This window comes from Leucopleurus acutus, assembly GCF_964270905.1.
Source record: "Leucopleurus acutus genome assembly, chromosome: 1".
In the NCBI taxonomy this organism is placed as follows: Eukaryota; Metazoa; Chordata; class Mammalia; order Artiodactyla; family Delphinidae; genus Leucopleurus; species Leucopleurus acutus.
The window spans coordinates 41,674,188-41,692,736 of NC_139142.1; the positions used below are offsets into that span (position 1 = coordinate 41,674,188).

The 18,549-nt window shown below is 41.3% G+C and overlaps 1 protein-coding gene and 1 pseudogene across 2 annotated transcripts; both read right to left on the reverse strand.

Annotated features, from left to right (window-relative positions):
• Window positions 1–1,811: 1,811 nt before the first annotated feature.
• LOC309968582 (metalloendopeptidase OMA1, mitochondrial-like) lies at window positions 1,812–11,367 on the reverse strand (annotated as a pseudogene). The gene is made up of 2 exons: window positions 11,249–11,367; window positions 1,812–2,395 (listed from the first exon to the last, which is right to left on the reverse strand). The product of its transcript is annotated as a metalloendopeptidase OMA1, mitochondrial-like (transcript).
• A 5,156-nt stretch (window positions 11,368–16,523) lies between these two features.
• On the reverse strand, window positions 16,524–16,836 carry LOC309958554 (E3 ubiquitin-protein ligase RBX1-like; the record flags this gene model as incomplete). Its single annotated transcript, XM_082834557.1, has 1 exon — window positions 16,524–16,836. One exon carries the CDS (start codon window positions 16,834–16,836, stop codon window positions 16,525–16,527), a length of 312 nt encoding a protein of 103 aa, XP_082690683.1. The 3' UTR covers window position 16,524.
• Between the last annotated feature and the right edge of the window lie 1,713 nt (window positions 16,837–18,549).

The following is an 18,549-nucleotide window of genomic DNA, read 5'->3' on the forward strand; positions in this document are numbered from 1 at the left end:
TCATTGAAAAGGACACTCTATTCACTTATTTACTTTCACTTTACAGAAAGCAGAGAAACTTCTATTAATAGAGTTTATATGATATTTTCTTAGGAACAACTGACATTTTTATATGGTTAACCATGGCCTGAATTCCAGGGACAGGGTCTTGCCCTCCCTCTTTGTTTCCCTGCTATCTTGTTACAATTTTCTTCAGCTTAGCACTTCTATATTTTTTTCTTCACTGGGACTTTGAAGGCACAGAAAGCCTTTGCTCACTTAATATTAAACCTGATGTCTATCTTAAAAATGTTAAAGATAACACATTTATACTCTTATTTCTAGTCCCATCGATTTAGCCAGTATTTCAAGCCTTGATCTTCCCTCCCCACTTCCCCCTTCCACCTGCTGGAAGTGATGCCTTTATATTGATAATATATAGGCTTACAAATTTTATGCTACAAGTCTCCACAGATGCTCACATCCTTTGGAAAGGAAAAATAAAGAAGCAAATGATTGGTGAAGTGAAAGGAGACTAGACTGCTTGTCAGGTACCTTGGGCTGGGTTTTTTTTTTTTTTTTTTTTCCTTACTTGTTTCTACTTGCTGTTTCTTTCTCCTATTGCCTGGCAATTTTCTACTCATCTTTCTGGTTTGAGCTGATCTGCATTTCTTCAAGATGGACATTTCTAACACCATATCTTTTGTTAACATCTTTATTGGAGTATACTTGCTTTACTATGGTGTGTTAGCTTCTGCTTTATAACAAAGTGAATCAGTTATACATATACATATATCCCCATATCTCTTCTCTCTTGCATCTCCCTCCCTCCCACCCTCCCTATCCCACCCCTCTAGGTGGTCACAAAGCACCGAGCTGATCTCCCTGTGCTATGCGGCTGCTTCCCACTAGCTATCTATTTTACATTTGGTAGCTAACACCATCTCTTAATTTTGACCACTACTCTTATACTAATTGTTCTCCCTTAGAGCACCCACCACACATTATCATTACATGTTTGCTTGGGTTCAGTTTCTACTATCCTTCCCCCTAAACTATAAGCTCCACAAGACAGGGATCCTATCTATTCTGCTCATCATTGTAAACCTAGTGCCTAGCTTAATGTCTAGAATCCAAAAAATATGCATTGAATGAATTAATTTTCGGTCTCAGTTTAAAACTGAGACTTGAAATATTAATGGTACTTAGCTGGTTTAGGGTTGATATTGAGAACATTACAGCTGATGCAACAATGTCTACTCCATCCCCTTGGTCACCGTGTCACAGCAATACAGTTTGGGAAATTGGCCTCTGCTTCCAGGATACATACTAATGGTCTAAGCCACATTAGTAATCCCATACCCCTTGTCACAGATGACATACTTCTAGTGACAATTACTTGTTCAGCAGTAGAGAGCCCATGGCCTAAGGTGGCCTCAGTTTTGAGGGGGAAGAAATGTTGTTCCATAGTTGGGTAAAAACAGTTACTCTCTCTTCAGCCAGATGTGAAAGAGGAAGCATGTTGCCATATCTTATACCTATGAAAGTTTATAGAATTTTTTAAAAAATCATACAATACAAATTTATTCTATGGCATTTTCCTCATTGAAGGTATTTTAAATAGGTTAAAATACATCAATATTTTATGAAAAATAAACACCTAGTAGAAGAATTTAGATAATACCAGTAATTGCATGATTTGATGCTGAATATTCATTCTTTTTCATTTCAAACATCATTTTTTAAAAAGTAACATAAAAAAGATAAGGGTTGCTGCATTCTTCATATATCCTGTGTCTTACAAATTTTAAATCAACTTGTTCTTTTCTCAACTATACATGGTAGCAGTATTTGCTCCTGGTTTCTTGAATGAGAATAGTATCAATTTTCTGTTTCTTAACAGTGATATTTAGGTCTTCTTTCTCTGATTCTTCAAGGAAATCCTTCATGCTGAGTTCGAATAGCAATCGAGGGTCTGGTCCAGAAAGTGGTGGGCAATAACAGATCTCTCTAATTTTGAAAGCCTGATGGATAAGTCTATGGAAGTGCTCAGCTTGATTTCCATGAGAAGGGTGCGTGGATTGATAATGACCATGGAGGCTATCTTCAAATTCCACCTGCTGTCAAACTCTGAACTGGCTCTCAGGTCCACACAAGCCTTTGCAGCAAGCTGTGGTCCAATTTTGTCAACTTCAGCCTCTAATGTTGTACTATACAGTCTATCAAGAATATATTCCTGCAATTTAAACTATATCCACTGGCCCCAAAGTGTCAAACTATCCCAAGGGCAAATGGCCCAAATCATTGTAAGAAAAATCAGACCCAGGAAATCCCATAAATGAACCAAACAGCCTTTTCTACTGCTTGTCTAAATACTGCATGTGCTAGTTCATGGCCCAGAAGGATGAAACAGAGGCTGTGGATGTCACAGCAGAGAGCATAAAGAACCTGGGTCTTTTTTTTTTTTTTTTTTGCGGTACGCAGGCCTCTCACTGTTGTGGCCTCTCCCATTGCGGAGCACAGGCTCCGGACGCGCAGGCTCAGTGGCCATTGCTCACGGGCCCAGCTGCTCCGTGGCATGTGGGATCTTCCCAGACCGGGGCACGAACCCATGTCCCCAGCATCGGCAGGCGGACTCTCAACCACTGCACCACCAGGGAAGCCCAAGAACCTGGGTCTTTGATGATATCTATGAGACACCCCATCAGCAAGTTCTGATACCTGACCTGTTTCAGAGAAGGGAGAGAATATTCCAGACATAGAGAACTGGTGAGGAAGGGCTACATATTTGAGAGACAGGAAGAGACTGTTATGACTGGATTATTAAGCTGTGAAGAGTTTCCTGAGATGAAGCTAGAATGGTGAGGAGGGACCAAGTCATACAGAGGCTTGTAGTCATACTAAGTACCAGTTCAGAATTCAACCACTGGAACTGAGCAAATTCCAACTCTCCTATTTCCAGCTGGGTAACCTTGGGAAAGCTGCTTAATCTCCTCTCTGAACCTCAGTTTCCTCCCTTGTAAATGAATGGCAACATATAAGCTTCTCCACAGTGTTCTTGGGAAGAGTAAATGACATATTGCAAAGAACTTAGGAGTTTGATAAATGAGCCAAATAAATGAAACAGAAAGCGATAACAGTTACTATTGCCTTGGGGAAGAACTTATGTGAGATTATATTAACTATAATGATTTTGGGCACTAAGTTTAAGCAGAGAACATCATGATGAATTTCCATTTTACAAAGTTCCTTCAGCCTGCAAAGTGGCTACACTAGAGAGTGGCAGGTGTAGAGGTGGGAGACCAGATAGGAGAGGTTATTGCATATTTCAGGCAAAGATATCAGAGGTTTAGACTAAGAGAGAGGAAGTAAAGATGGAGAAAAATAGGTTAGAATTACTCAGGAGTACAACTGGCAGAATGTGAAAATTGATTGAATATGAGGGGTGAGGTAGAGGGAAGAGATATAGCGGACTCAAAAGTTTCAGACTTGGTGCATTTATTAAGCCAGGGAACCCTGTAGGAGGAATGGGTTGTATGGGAGTGCCTGGGTGAGTAGGGGGAGGAGTAGATAACTTTAGTTTTGGACTTGATGAGTATAAGCTACCTATGAGCCATGCAGAGGGAGATACTTAGTCAGCAGTTGAATATATATAGCTAGCCTTTAGAGGAGAGGTCTGGTCTAGAGATATAATTTTGATTGTCAACATATAAACGGTTACTGGCGCCATGGGGATGGATGAAAATTGGGAAGAGAAAAAACAACCAGATACTAGAGGAAATCCAAAGATTAAAGGCCAGTCAGTGAGTCAGAAATGAGTTTGGTTGCAAATATTAGACCAACCCAGACTGGCTTGAACAATAAAGGGTTATGACATAAGAACAACCAGTGGCAACATGGGCTTTAATTAGATTCATCAGTTTAATTGCGTCACCAAGTGCTCTTTTCTCCCACTTCTCGGTGCTGCCTCATGTGGTGTTAGCTTCCTTCTAAGGCTGAGTCCTTCTGCAGTCTCAGGATGGCTGCCTACAATTTCGAAGGCTACATGCATCTTTTTCCACACCGAAAAGGGAGAGTGGGTCTGCTACTTTCTCAGAGAAGGAGGAGGCTTCCCCCTCTGAAGTCCCCAGGGAAAGCTCTCCTTTCATTGGCTAGAGTTGGGTCACATGTCTATCTCTGAGCCAAAATTTGGTAAACTTGAGAATGGGATTATGGTGATTAATTTGAACCATGTACAACGCACACAAACGCTGAGAGTGAAGTTAGGTTCTCTACTGCTCATTGGTTGTGAGCCTGAGGCTTGCCTATCTGGACAACACTGGTTCAGTTATCAAAATAAAGGAGCCTGGATATTAAGGAGGTAATCATAGTGCCCACCAGAATCAAGGAGTGAAACAGACTGAGAGACAGACATCTTGTGGATTCTGAAGGAAATGAGGAGAGGACAACGTCATCTTCATGTTTTAGGATGGAAGGGATGGTCTTCTGGGATGGACACTGCTGAGACACCAAGTAAGGTGAGAAGAGAAAGGGAACTTTCTCTGGTGAGCTTAGTAAGGGGTGGTTATAGGGGCAGGTGGGGAAACAGACAGATGAGAGTTAAAGAGTGAAGGGAGGTGAGGAAATGGAAGGAGAAAGTGCAGACATCCTTTTGAGAAGATAAGGTAGTAGAGACATAAAGAAGAATGGAGGGAGCATTTCTGTCCACTGCTCATACATTTTCTTGTTTTGAAGATGACAGAGTCTCCAGCATATTTAAGTGCTTATTGAAATAATCTATCACAGAGGGATAGGCTTTATATGAGTGGGATGGCGCACTTTAAATATGTGCTAGAATACTTTAGGTTGCTGGACCAGTATCCCTTGATATTTTGTCTGACAGATTCTGCAATGACTGTGAGGGTTCTTAGTCATAGCAAAGATACATTTGTCTGACAGGCGTGTGAAGAGTCCAAGAGTCTCAAGTGTGCTCTGGCGCATTGGGAGAGAAACACCTGTGTAGGGTATTCAGGAGGTGAGAGAGAGGGGCTCCTAGCATGGGTGAAGGAATTGACTTTGGGAAGGAGGCGTGCCTCCTCCTTTGTGACGGGAAGAGAAGGAAATGAGTTTGATCATGCAAAGTTGAGGAGTTCTCAACCTGGTGATTTGTATTTTACCTAAACAAGGAGGCAACTGCTGTTGAGAGATGAGGGAGAAAGGGACTCAGGTTTGAGGAACATGGACAAGGTTTGAGAATATGAGAATGAGATGACTGGAGAAACAGAGTAAGATTCTTGGGCTATGGTACCTTCACATGAGAAGTTAGAGACCTTGAATTGATAACACGACAGATTTTCCTGGCTGTGTGATCTTCTTCAGCAATATTCATTTGCCCATGTTCAGGAACGGGGAAGTTGAATAGTTAGATTCATCCCAGGTTGTTTGGTTAGGGTCTAGTGAAAAGATGAAGGGTCAGTAGGATTAGGGGAATAAATAAGAAGAGTGATGGAAACGAAGGGCCCTGGAATCTAAGCTTGATATTGAGAAAGTGAAAACAAGGAGGAGAAGCTAGAGAGTCAACTGATGGAGGTCTCAGTGTAGTTAAAACACAGCTGCAACGGTAGTGATTTATGAGCAAGCAGGAAGGATGGGCAAGAGGCTAAGAAGAAAATAAAAGTACTTAAATTCATGATTTTGGTGGTAGAGAAACTTCAGCTATTGACAGTATTCTGTGCATGACTCATAGCGATTGGCTCAAGCGAGGTGGTGACAAAGGTTCATTGGAGATGAGTAATGTCAGAAAAGACCTGTCTGCTAAAGGGCCATCTTTGGATGTTGCAGACCCCCAAGAGGATGACACGGAGACAGACACAAATATTTCAAGTGCTCATGACCAAGGCTGGCTCTGAATAACATAACAGTAATGGAACGATCACTGAATCCAAAGTCCAGAGAACTGAGTTTTCATCCCATCATGGTCGCTGACTACCTAAGTAACTTTGCGCAAGGAGCTTAATGCCCCCAGGTCTTCATTTCCTCATAGAACATGAAGGAATTATGATCTCTAAGATCACTTCCAGGGGTAAATATACTACTATTCTATGATTTCATTATATTAAAATGTTGGGCTTGAGTGATTCACTCTTCTCTCAAGTTCTGGGCAGACTGAGAAATAGATGTAGGAATAAGAAACCTATTAAAATAACAGCACGATTACTGGTAAGGCTGGACTGGAGAGTGTAGCTTGGACCAGGATCCAAGAGTTCCTTCTATTGCCTTGAATTACATCTACCCACCTGGTCCTGGTGAAGCAGCTAGACAAGCACTGGCCTTTAGCTTCAGAGACAGGTCCTTCCCCAGTGGGCTCACAACGTGGAAGGGAGGTGGGCACCAGCAGTGGCAGAGAGAACAAGAGGCCACAGGTGCGCAATGGTTGCTGCCTAACAGAGGGCAGGTCTGCTTATTAGTTTTGGTCACTTTCCTCCCTAGAAAGAATGAATAGAGGAAATGAGGGTGAAAGTTTTCTTTGATTTAGTAGAATTGTCTCTTTTATCATCTGAGGCAGGAACTTGGGGAAAAGAAGAAAATGTTTCCTCCTTTATGACACATGGATTAACAACCAAAATTATAGTTTTAAGTTACATCTATGCAGTTGTCCTTATGTATAAGAGATATGCAGAGTTAACATGGAAAAAATTTTCTCGAATGATGCTAGAGTTCCAAGAACAATTTTCCATAGTTTTCCAAATGTTCCATTTGTAACTTGGAGTCAAGTCAGAATTATGAGGTTTCTAAGCAACATAACCAGAGACAGTAAACAGGGTTTGAGTCACTGTAAAATAAATTAAAACAAACAGCTCTCCTTTTGTCCTAGCTTTACCCAGGTCAGCTGAGGTGTGGATTTAATTTCTGTGACCCACTTTGGTGACGTTAACAACTGCAACAAGCATGATAAAAAGTGGGCTGCAAGCCAGTAAGAAAAATGCAATGAGTGTTCAATCACAGTTCTCTGGCCACCAAATCTCTTTTTTTTCCCCTTTTTGTTTTATTTTGGAGTACAGTTGATTGACAATGTTGTGTTAGTTTCAGCTGTACAACAAAGTGATTCAGTTATACATATACATGTATCTCTTGTTTTTCAAATTCTTTTCTCAGTTAGGTTGTTACAGGCCACCAGCTCTCTTTTTTTTTGCGGTACGCGGGCCTCTCACTGTTGTGGCCTCTCCCGTTGCGGAGCACAGGCTCCGGACGCGCAGGCCCAGCAGCCATGGCTCACGCGCCCAGCCGCTCCGCAGTATGTGGGATCCTCCTGGGCCGGGGCACGTCCCCTGCATTGGAAGGCGGACTCTCAACCACTGTGCCACCAGGGAAGCCCTCCACCAGCTCTCTTACATGGTATTCTGTTAAGCTGACATCCTTGCTACTCCTGGTTCTGAGACTTTAGTAGGGGGACCCTGTAAAGCAACTAGCCAAATGGACTATAAATCCTAGAACAACACAGCAGCTACCTCTGTACAATGGGGGATACCACACAGGTCCTGCCTCTCTCGTAGAAGTAGGCAGGCACTTTAAGGGTGACAACAGAGGGATATCAGGAAAGTTCTATTTTTTCTTCAAACTTCTTCTCTATTGGTATTTCTAAAAGTCCACCATCAGATGCTTATATGGGGATGATGAAGGGAGGTTAAAACACTGTTTGAGGAATACTAGTTTGAATTTGAGTTTGTTCTGAAAACAGAACTACCATATGACCCAGCAATCCCACTACTGGGCATTTACCCTGAGGAAACCATAATTCAAAAAGAGACATGTACCACAATGTTCACTGCAGCACTATTTACAATAGCCAGGACATGGAAGCAACCTAAATGTCCATCAACAGATGAACGGATAAAGAAGATGTGGCACATATATACAATGGAATATTACTCAGCCATAAAAAGAAACGAAATTGAGTTATTTGTAATGAGGTGGATGGACCTAGAGTCTGTCACAGAGAATGAAGTAAGTCAGAAAAAGAAAAACAAATACCGAATGCTAACGCACATATATGGAATCTAGAAAAACAGTACTGATGAACCTAGTTGCAGGGCAGGAATAAAGAAGCAGACATAGAGAATGGACTTCAGGACACGAAGAGGAAGGGGAAGCTGGGATGAAGTGAGAGTAGCATTGACATATATACACTACCAAATGTAAAATGGATGGCTAGTGGGAAGCTGCTGCATAGCACAGGGAGATCAGCTTGATGACCTAGAGGGGTGGAATAGGGAGGGTGGGAGGGAAGCTCAAGCGAGAGGGGATATGGGGATATAGGTATACATACAGCAGATCCACTTTGTTGTACAGCAGAAACTAACACAACATTGTAAAGCAATTATACTCCAATAAAGATATAAAAAATTTTGAGTTTGTTACTTAGGAGAATTTACATATTAAGTTGTTAATCTCTAAAATCTTAGTGTGAATTAGGCTTGGCAAATCCCATCCCACAGGATAGCTAGCTGAGAGCAGGCTCCCTAAGAAAGGAGCAGGACAACACGCATTTTGAACTGCTGGGGCATGGGAATGGCTAAGGGGGGGATGAGGGGCAAGGTTTAGGAATGACAGCCCTGAGGCAGGAAGCACCACAGGGAAACCAGGAGATGGGTACTAACCAAATAAGCGAGATGGTGCTGCCTGAGCAGCGAGGAGGACATCAGTGATCGCCTCCACTTTTCTCAACCTCTGCGTAAAGTCAGCTTAGCTCCCTGCAAACGCCCAGAAGAGCACCATGCCCACCCATGTTAGAGATGGACACCAGAGAAGGAAACTCTGCTCTGCAGCAGCCTCCACCCCTACACCAGTGCTGGCCTCAGTACTGTTCAGAGGCTCGGTTTAAACACACGCACACACACACACTTGCAAAGCAACAACCATGAGAACAAGTGAAATAGAAATAACAATGACCCCAATTTAAGCATTAATATAAAATGGAAACTCCCTAGAATACCAAGTGGCAAATATGCCACTCGATCATCATTGATTGAGTGATTTCGGAACCAAAGTACGAATTATTCTTTTTCACTAAAATCAGTGCATGCCCCCTCCCGGTACTCCCTTCTGACCACAACTTGGGGAAGCTGCCCTTTTTATCTTGTTCTACAAAGTGCTGCCAAGTGGAGAGAACAGAGAGGCTGGGAAACTGGAAAACCCCAGTTAACTGGAGCTCAAGTAAGTACAGCTTCTATGTAAATGGATACTTTTTTCAGTAGTTTTCAAAAAACTACAAAAGAGCCATGATACATGGATTTGAGCATTTCCAAAAAACATTCCCAGGGCAAGTTAAAATCTGGTGTGAACGAGTAGATGACTGTGCAACATATTTTCTGTGGAGTTGGAGGCATGAATCCCCTTCTTCATCAACACTCCTCTCCAGACGATACTCTGGGCTCTGCTGAGGGATAGCGGAATCAGCAGGGTGAGACTAGTTCCCTTAGTGCACTGAAACGTGACTCAGAGGCCATGTAAGTTTTAGAATTATTGTTACTTAAATAATTTAACTATATTAAGTTCCTTGACATATTATACATACATATATAATATTAAATTCCTTATAATTTAAAAGGGATTTTTAAAATTCACCATGCCCTGCTTACCGAGGCAGGAAAGTGGGCTCACTGAGTCTAATGATGTTTTTTAATAAATTTATTTATTCATTTATTTATTTTTGGCTGCCTTGGGTCTTTGTTGCTGAGTGCAGGCTTTCTCTAGTTGTGGCGAGCGGGGGCTACGCTTCGTTACGGTGCGCAGGCTTCTTATTGCGGTGGCTTCTCTTGTTGCGGAGCACAGGCTCTAGGCACGCGGGCTTCAGTAGTTGTGGCACGAGGGCTCAGTAGTTGTGGCTCACGGGCTCTAAATCGCTGGCTCAGTAGTTGTGGTGCACGGGCTTAGTTGCTCTGCGGCATGTGGGATCTTCCTGGACCAGGGCTCGAACCCGTGTCCCCTGCACTGGCAGGCGGATTCTTAACCACTGTGCCACCAGGGAAGTCCGAGTCCAATGATTTTATAAAGTGTTCTCCAGCTTTTTACATAAAGTCATGAGAGAGAGAGAGAGAGAGAGAATTTGCCAGCATTTTCTAAAGCATCCTTTACCTAACCCTGAGGTAACCACGATATTCTATTCTCCAAGCACTTCAGCTAATTGTGGTTTTATTGTACAAATCAAACAAAATATTTCTTTTATTCAGCTTAGCACGGCTGCCGCACATGCATGATGTATTCATTTCCAGGACACTGGGAAGTCTCAGGAGACTAAACTGGCAGGCTGCAGAGAGAAAATTAGTGGTGCTGAATTTCAATGTCACTAAATTTTCTGAGTTACTTAATCTCATCTCTCAAATAGGCAAATCATCACTCTCTTTCGATGACTCATGCAGGAAATCAAACCTCTTTGCTTCAGTTCAGTTTGCATTTTCCTCAATTTAATTATCTTAGTCACATGTAGTCCTATTCCCAGACCAGCCCCTGTTGTAGTATTTAATTAACATGGTCATCAACAAGAAAGGTCTTGGCTGTGCTGGAGGTTTTCTGTTAGATTCTAAGTTCCCCAGAGAATGGGTTTGAACCAAGCATTCGGGGTTGATTTCCATCTTTTTTTTTATTTTGACAACTTACTTTGTACTTTTATTTATATATACTTAAAGTGTGTTAAGGAAGTAGGAAGAGGACCTACAGCTACCGGCAGAAATTGTGGAAGCTTAATTAGTTGTAATATTTATTTATGTTTTCCCCCTGAATTGTTTTTTCTCCAAGATTTGTTAATAGGGAGCTACTGGAAGTCCAGCCCAGGAATCTTTGTGGTGTGGAAAGCACAAGCCCCAGAAGCTTTCCCTATCTTTCACAAAACTTCAAGCCCATTGATAAGGTGATGCTGGGTGTCCAGAAAGAGAGAGAGAATGTTCTTGAGAGACCAGGTGGAGACACACAGGAGAGATTACTGAGGATTGGGAAGGGATGAAGGACTGGGGATCCTCTCTGCCCATCTGTGGAGTCACAAGGGGACTGGTACGTGGCTTCCAAGAAGGGGTCCAGGGAAGCGGCCACAACAGGGAAGGCTGCATGGTGCATGTAAGGAGGCAGGCCCCAGATGGTGGACCAGGATTTAAACACCTTGCACTGTCGAGACAGGTTGTGGAGAACGTAAAGAGAGAAGGGATCTCCCTGCCGGTCCCCTTTTACTCCTGGCCCTGGCTCCTGTCCCCTACCCCACCCGACTCTATGAAGAACCTTCTACTTACAGGAAACTTACTCTGCCCTCATGGTCAGTTCAAGTCTTATCTCCTCTGATAAGTCTGTTCCATTCACTCTAGTCCATTTATTCAGCTCATCCTTAGAACTGCTCCCACATTTACAGATAGCCCCACACATTCGAGAAGCGTTTGATGATGGATGGTCCTAAAGTCTTCTCTCATTCCTTCATTGCACAGATACTGAAGTCCTGCTGGGTGTGCCATGGTCTGTTCTCGGGGTGAGACAGAATAACAGCTCTCGCTCTTTAATGTGTATCAGGCTCTTGCCCCAATCTACTGATAAGTCACGAGGAGGAAAGAGTCACAGACACTTAGGCGGGCACAGCTCTCAGACTACTCTTCAAGGAGAAGTGGTACATTGCAAACCCCCCAGAACACACTGGAATATCTGCGTAATTAAGAAAGGATGGTCCACAGATGTCAGGCAGGATTCTATAAACCGCTAATCTCGGGCATAGTGAGATCTCAGACTTTTTTCTATCTTAAAATTTGTATTTTGTTATAATTGCTAAAGACACATGCATGTAAATATTGATTTTTGATGTATTTCCTTTGACCTTAGAGTTGAGTTTAGAATTCTCCTACAGCTCAGTAAAAAGGCTGGGAGTAATTTCTGAGGTGCTTATAAAGCACATGTCGCTTCATGTACAAGGAGTGTTCTTTCTTGCTCTAACCTGAATGTATCCAGTGGTTAAAGGAACTTTTTTATACTCAGGAGACAGGAGTTGGCATATCCATTAAGGCTAAATATCTTCCCAGGCCTAAATGAGATATTGGTTTGAAAATCTGGCTTTCCTGCCAATAGAAAGATAAAGCATAGAAGTAAATTAAAAGTGGGTGGTCTTTTTAAAATTACTTGCATTTTTTAAAGAATTTTTCCCCACAATATTGAAAGCCAAACATGTCCCTGGAGAGAGGGGTCTTGGATCCACAAGGAATAGTGAAGAGAGAACAGTAGATTGATGGTTTCTAAGGAAAGCAATTATCTTACATTTGGTATTAGAATCGCTAGTTCAGACTTATGAACCACTCTTCCTGTTGATTATCATTTTGTGAGGCAGAGATCACAACCATGGAATTAGGAATTGACTTATTTATTTTTCTTACAATGGTGTGCCAGTAGTAAATTCTGGAAGAACCAGGGTATTGGGAAAGAGATATTTTTAATCATTTACATTGTAAAGAAATAATTATGGGTCTCAAATAGACCCTAGAGGGATATCAGATGTTACTAGTAATTGAGAGGAAACCTGGCTGGGTATGTATGTGAAATAGCATCTCTCCTCTCCAACGCCACCCTCGGCAACTGAGGATTCAAAGAGAAAAATTAGGGCTTCCAAAGCTTCACCTGCAAGTTGGCATGTAGTATTTTGTTTAAAAAAAAGGGAGAGGGAACTAAGTATAAAAAGACTTCCATTGTGCCTGCATTTTATAGGGCAGAAAGTTTCCTACCAAGGAAATAAAGCTAGCATTGACATCTCATTCCAAAAAAAAAAGTCAATTGCTTAAGGCTATATGCAAAAAAAAAAAAAAAAAAAAGATTTTTGTCCTTTCTTGGAAAGCTGACCCAAGCCAAACTGCATCCTTCATTGACAGACACCAGATGAAAGGACCCTAGAAGAATGGCGAGGATAATTGTATTATGCCAATTTTATTCTAACTTTACAAAATAAGTGATATTTTATAGCCACATTTTGGGTCCTTGTGCTTCCTTTGCCTCCATGTAAATTAAACCACATTAGAGAATTCATGGGACCCTCATTTTTAGAGTGTTATCCTGTCATGTGTTTTTAGGTTTTCTCCATGACATGAGAATTTGACTTGAAGAGGTACACTTTTCAGAATTTTGTTTCTCAAGTTATATATATCCTTGAAGATACTGTTCCTTGAATAGGGACAGAAATGGAGGTGTTCTGGGTTTCCCTTTAAGTAGGATGAATGATAGGGCTGACACAGTGGATGCAGCGGAGTCAGGGAAATGCCAGCCCTTCTGGAATGTCCCATTCCTGCCCTGGCATAATAACACTAGGTTTTCTTGTGAGATCTTGTCACACTTCTGTCTCTGTCGGGTGGCATGATGATGTCTTAATCTTTGTAGATTTCTCACAGATGCTCCTCTTGTTTCAGCCAAAAGCCATTATTTAAGTTTATTATGTTAATGACTGAGAACAAACTTCCAAAAATTGAACTAGATAATAATAAAAATTAGCACAAGGCCAGATGATATTAACTAAAAACAGTATGAGTCACAGAGTACAGAGGTAAATTAAGTTTTGTGAATTTGGAGACCCCAAATAGAAAACAAACACACTTCATTTGCTTGGGGAAAAAGAGGAGGAAAGAGAAAATTTTGCATTGTTGTAATTCTTTGTTAATATGAAATAGTGGATTTCAACCATCATGGGACTGCTAACATACCACACATAAGGCAAATTCCAAGACAGTCTGGTTAGGGACTGAAGACTTTCTGTCTTCAAAACGTATTACAAACCATTTATTTCTATATGCTGCCCAATGCATGTTCACAGCAGCTAATAATATAACCAGCTGGCCAAACAATAAAATACTTGTGTGCTACATAGTGTTCTCTAGGGACCTGTTTAGTCATTTGAGGTTTGTCCTTACCTGACATTGCTAACAAGTCTTCTATCCCTATATTGTGTCTTTGTGTACCAAGGTGGATTCTTACCTGGTTATTAATGATGAGTCTCACTATGGTCTATACTATATTATGAAATTATATTTTATTTTTAATCTTTCCTTCAAATCAATATTTGTAACCAGTACGAGAAAATCTGTGATTTTTTTCCTCCATTTTAAATCTTGGCTTTTAAGTATCTGGTCAAAGGTAAACTATATACATTTATAAAACCATCAAATTATTCTTTCCCTTTCTATCATTTGTGGTCTCTTTTTTTGAAGTCTTGCTTTTATGAACAGTTTGCGAAACAGGCACAGAGCAAACTCCATGAACCTGGTTCTGTTTTTCATTATATACTACAGGCAGGGCTAGAAGACATGCCGAAACTAAATAAATAAAATGACGATCACCCCCAAACCAGTTGGCAAGGCATTAACTTAGGGAACCTATACAATAAGTTTCACTATCCTCGAAATAATTCAGGTGGGATTGCCTGTCTCCTTCTATACTTCCTGGTTACCATTTTTTATCTTAAAATCCATTTTATCCTGTCTGCATGATCATGTTGCAGAACTAAACTGGTGGGCCTAAAGTCCAAGCCCGTGAAGGGAAGCTGTGCCTGGGAAACTGACCTTTCCTTCCCTTGTCTTACAGTAAACATTCAGAAATGTGCTGGGGTTGTTTTGTGATCTGTTCCTTCATGTGGTGAACAGGTTGTGCTCAGAGCAGTTGGCAGCAGGTGGGAAAGAATGGTGGGAGTGAGGGTGGGCAGAGGAATGAAGAGAAGCTTCCTCTGCCTGGTAGAATTCTCACTCAGTGCTGATGATAATCCTTGTGGGAATCTGGGAGCTGAACCTTTGTTTGAGAGCATGCTGGCTTGTCTCTGGCTTTGTGTAACCACCTGCATATATGTCTGTCCGCTTTGCCATTAAAAAGCTTTACATGTTTTAACTGGGTCTATTGGAATTTTCAGTTGGATGAAGAGGGCATAGGTACTATCCTCGTACCCAAGGAAAAATCCCAAAGCACTACAGTTTGTATGAGACAATCTACTTAGTTGTATATTAGCCTGTGCTTCTGTATCCTGTCGTTTGACCCTAAATTCTAAAGTACAATTGAATTGACATACCTGTATGTACCATATTAACAAATATAGGCGATGTGCCTTGTTACAAATGTTGATAAAAACAAGACCATAATGTAGCACCATATGAGGCCTGAAAGTCTCTGCATGGTTAGAATAATGCTAACAAACAAGAACGAACAATTTCACACGTAAAAGAACTTGCTCTATTACCATTTCTTTCCAGAAGAAGTGTGGAACAAGGCAGGTGACCCTGTAAGTCACTGGACACTGGGTAAATATTGTTGCCTTTCAGGATAACCTCTCTCTGTCTGAATTCTAGACTACCACAAGTGTAAAGCACACATTTATTTTAGTATTCTTCTGTATTTTAAGTAAAGCTACTACAATCTGCCTTATTCATGGCAATGGGGCAGGACAGAGCCATTCTCTAACACTCAGAACATGATAAGATCTGCCCATAGAATGTGCTCAATGAAATAAAGTCTGGGCTGAACTAGATGCAAAGTAAAATGTTATTGGCTTCATTACTAGTTTCAGCTAGGTGAATGGAACAAATTAAAGGGGTTTTTTAATTTTTAAAATAAATAAATTTATTTATTTATTTTTAATTTATTTTTGGCTGTTGGGCCTTCATTGCTGCACGCGGGCTTCCTGTAGTTGCGGTGAGCCAGGGCTACTCTTCGTGGTGGTGCGTGGGCTTCTCATTGCAGTGGGCTTCTGTTGTTGCCGACACGGGCTCTAGGTGTGCGGGCTTCAGGAGTTGTGGCACGTGGGCTCAGTAGTCGTGGCTCGCGGGCTCTAGAGCACAGGCTCGGTAGTTGTGGTGCACAGGCTTAGTTGCTCTGCTGCATGTGGGATCTTCCCAGACCAGGGCTCAAGCCCGTGTCCCCTGCATTGGCAGGTGGATGCTTAACCACTGCGCCATCAGGGAAGTCCCCAAATTGAAGTCTTAAGACCTTTTTTTTTTTTTTTCAAGGCTTGCGAGTGCTTCAGGTATACTTGGATGGCTGCTTTCAGTTCCTTTTTCAGTGAATCAAATTTTTGTTTGATATAAACTTATGGTTTATTTTTTTACCTCTTGTTTTTAAGCTTACAGGTTTTCTGAAATTATTTGGGGGCTCCTTGGTTTGGGAGTAGGGATGAATAGAATTTTAGGGGTGAACCCCCTGCCTGGTTCTAACCAGAGCAGCTTTGATCTTTCTCATCTATTGAAGTTCCATGTAATGCTTTCCTGTTGGGGAGAGGGAGATTTTCACTGCTTAAAAATGTTGTTGAAAAGAGTTTGTAGAGAGGATTGTGCTAAAAAAAAAAAAAAAAAAAAAAAAAAAAAACCCAAAACCTGTGTAGTTAAAGTAAACCATCATACAATCCTTTTTTTTTTTCGAGAATCCAACTGGATTTTATTTGACACAGAATACAATATGGGTGCAGGAATAGCAAACTGAAAAGACAAAGCAGAAAAAACACGGTTCTAATTTATAATTAACAGGAGGGCAAGTCATTAAACGGCTAATGAAACAGTTGAGCTTGATGGAAGAATTCTTTTTCTAGTGCCCATACTTTTGGAATTCCCACTCTCTGTTGTCCAACGGACACACCTGCTGTGATTTGACCCAGCGGGGGATGCAGTGGAAGTGAAAAGCATGGTTACAGACTCCCCACGCAACGGTGCACTCTTCAGAAGTAGCAGACGCCTGGTTGCCTTGACACTCTATGCAAAGATCCATAATGTGGTTCTGGCAGATGGCACAGTTACCAATCACAATATCCCAGGCCCACAGGACTACCGCATTCCAGCGCCTCTTGCCCGCGCCACTCTTCGTGCTGCTCGGGGTATCCACATCCATCGCTGCCGCCATTTTGGAAACACACGCTCCATCGCCCGGCTACTTACAATGCATTTTCATAAAGGGAGTTAATACTTCTTAAGGCCCATGGAGATGAGCCAAAGTTAGTAAGGTGTATAACCAAGGGGCACAAAGCTGAGAGGACCTGAATGATGCAGGCAGCGAAGGTGTTTGGGAAAGCAGCTCACAGGTGGGGAAACCTGCCGCTGTCATGCGTGGAAAGTCCACAGGGAGGTCTGAACGCTGTCAATGATGATCTTGATTGACTGTCATCTCTAAAGAGATGACTGTGTGATTTCACTTGAAATCAGTCAAAATGTGATATAGAACCTAAAGCACCTCTTAAGTCCACCATTAGGTTTACGCCAGAATCTGATTTATTTGACCTGTAGATTACAATTCAAGGATTGCTGCTTTGGGGGAGGGTCTTTGTGTTAATGATAGAAAATATCAATTTGTATGCTTTATTCTCAGATTTAAAGGGAGTAATCTGGGATTGAAAAAGACACTTTAAGAATGGATTTCTAGCTACTAAATAGACTATCCTAGGGCAAACTGTTAGGCCACACATTTTTTTTTTTTAAGTCAAAACCAAAGGAACATCTTTGTTTATTGGATGGTAAAGTGGTACATTCCCCTTTTATCTGTTCTTACAAGGAAGGCTATTAAATTGTTTTACAGATAGACTTGCCCAGCAGGTTCCTATATGGGAACACACACTAAGAAATATTTAAATCATCACATGGAGAGAAAGAGGCAGCACGAAATGATTGCCAAGGAAGACTGATGTGTTGGGTCTAGTGGAGTGAAGACAGGAACCCGTCCTGCCCCACAGGGTAGTTTCCAGCTCTGGCCTGATGCCTTAGGCCAAAAACAGGGTCCCAGGGACATATGGTGTCATCATCAAGGGGTCACTCTGCTAAGGGAAGATGTAGACTCAAACCTTTAGTTGAAACCTTAAAAGGAGATGTGAACTTATTTTGTACCTCCACATACAAAGAAGATGTTGAGATAAAGTTATAAAATGAGATGAAGTGGTGTAATAAAAGTCAAGAATGATTAAGATTAGGAAAGAAACCTCAATAATTATAAAAATAAAACAACCAGATTAAAAATATGGAGATTGTACGAATAGCAATAAAAATAATTAGTTTAACGAATATTCCAGATAGTATTTCATTATATATCCTTCTAGATTCTCCATAAAAATGGTATAACACCACACATAGTTGTTTGCAAGTTGTTTAACTTAAAATTTTACCAGATGTATATTTTAACATCAACAAATATAGATCTACATCATCTCTTTTAAAGGCTGTATAGGATTCCATTGTATGCGGTAGTGACAGATTTCCCATCCTGATTGTAAGGATCTAACTTGGGGGCTGGGACTATGATGGTGAACAGGAGTCTGTCTTTAAGTGGGAATTTTCCTCTACAGATGCTTTTCCTCTTGCTGTAAAAAAACAGTAACCAAGACCATACACATATTCAGAGTTAAGATCATGAGAATTCTCATGAATTAAAAGATAGTTTTGTGAAGGTCAGCAGGACCCAGGCAGAAGAATATTCTAATTTATTAGACTTGTCTCCCTATGTTAGATAAAACAGTTGAGCCAATGTTAGTTTGACCTATTCCTCTCTTCCTGAGTCTTAAAGTGAAATACACACCAAAGGGAGTTAATGCCCCCGCTCCTTCTGATGTAATAGCTTTGAACTGGGATA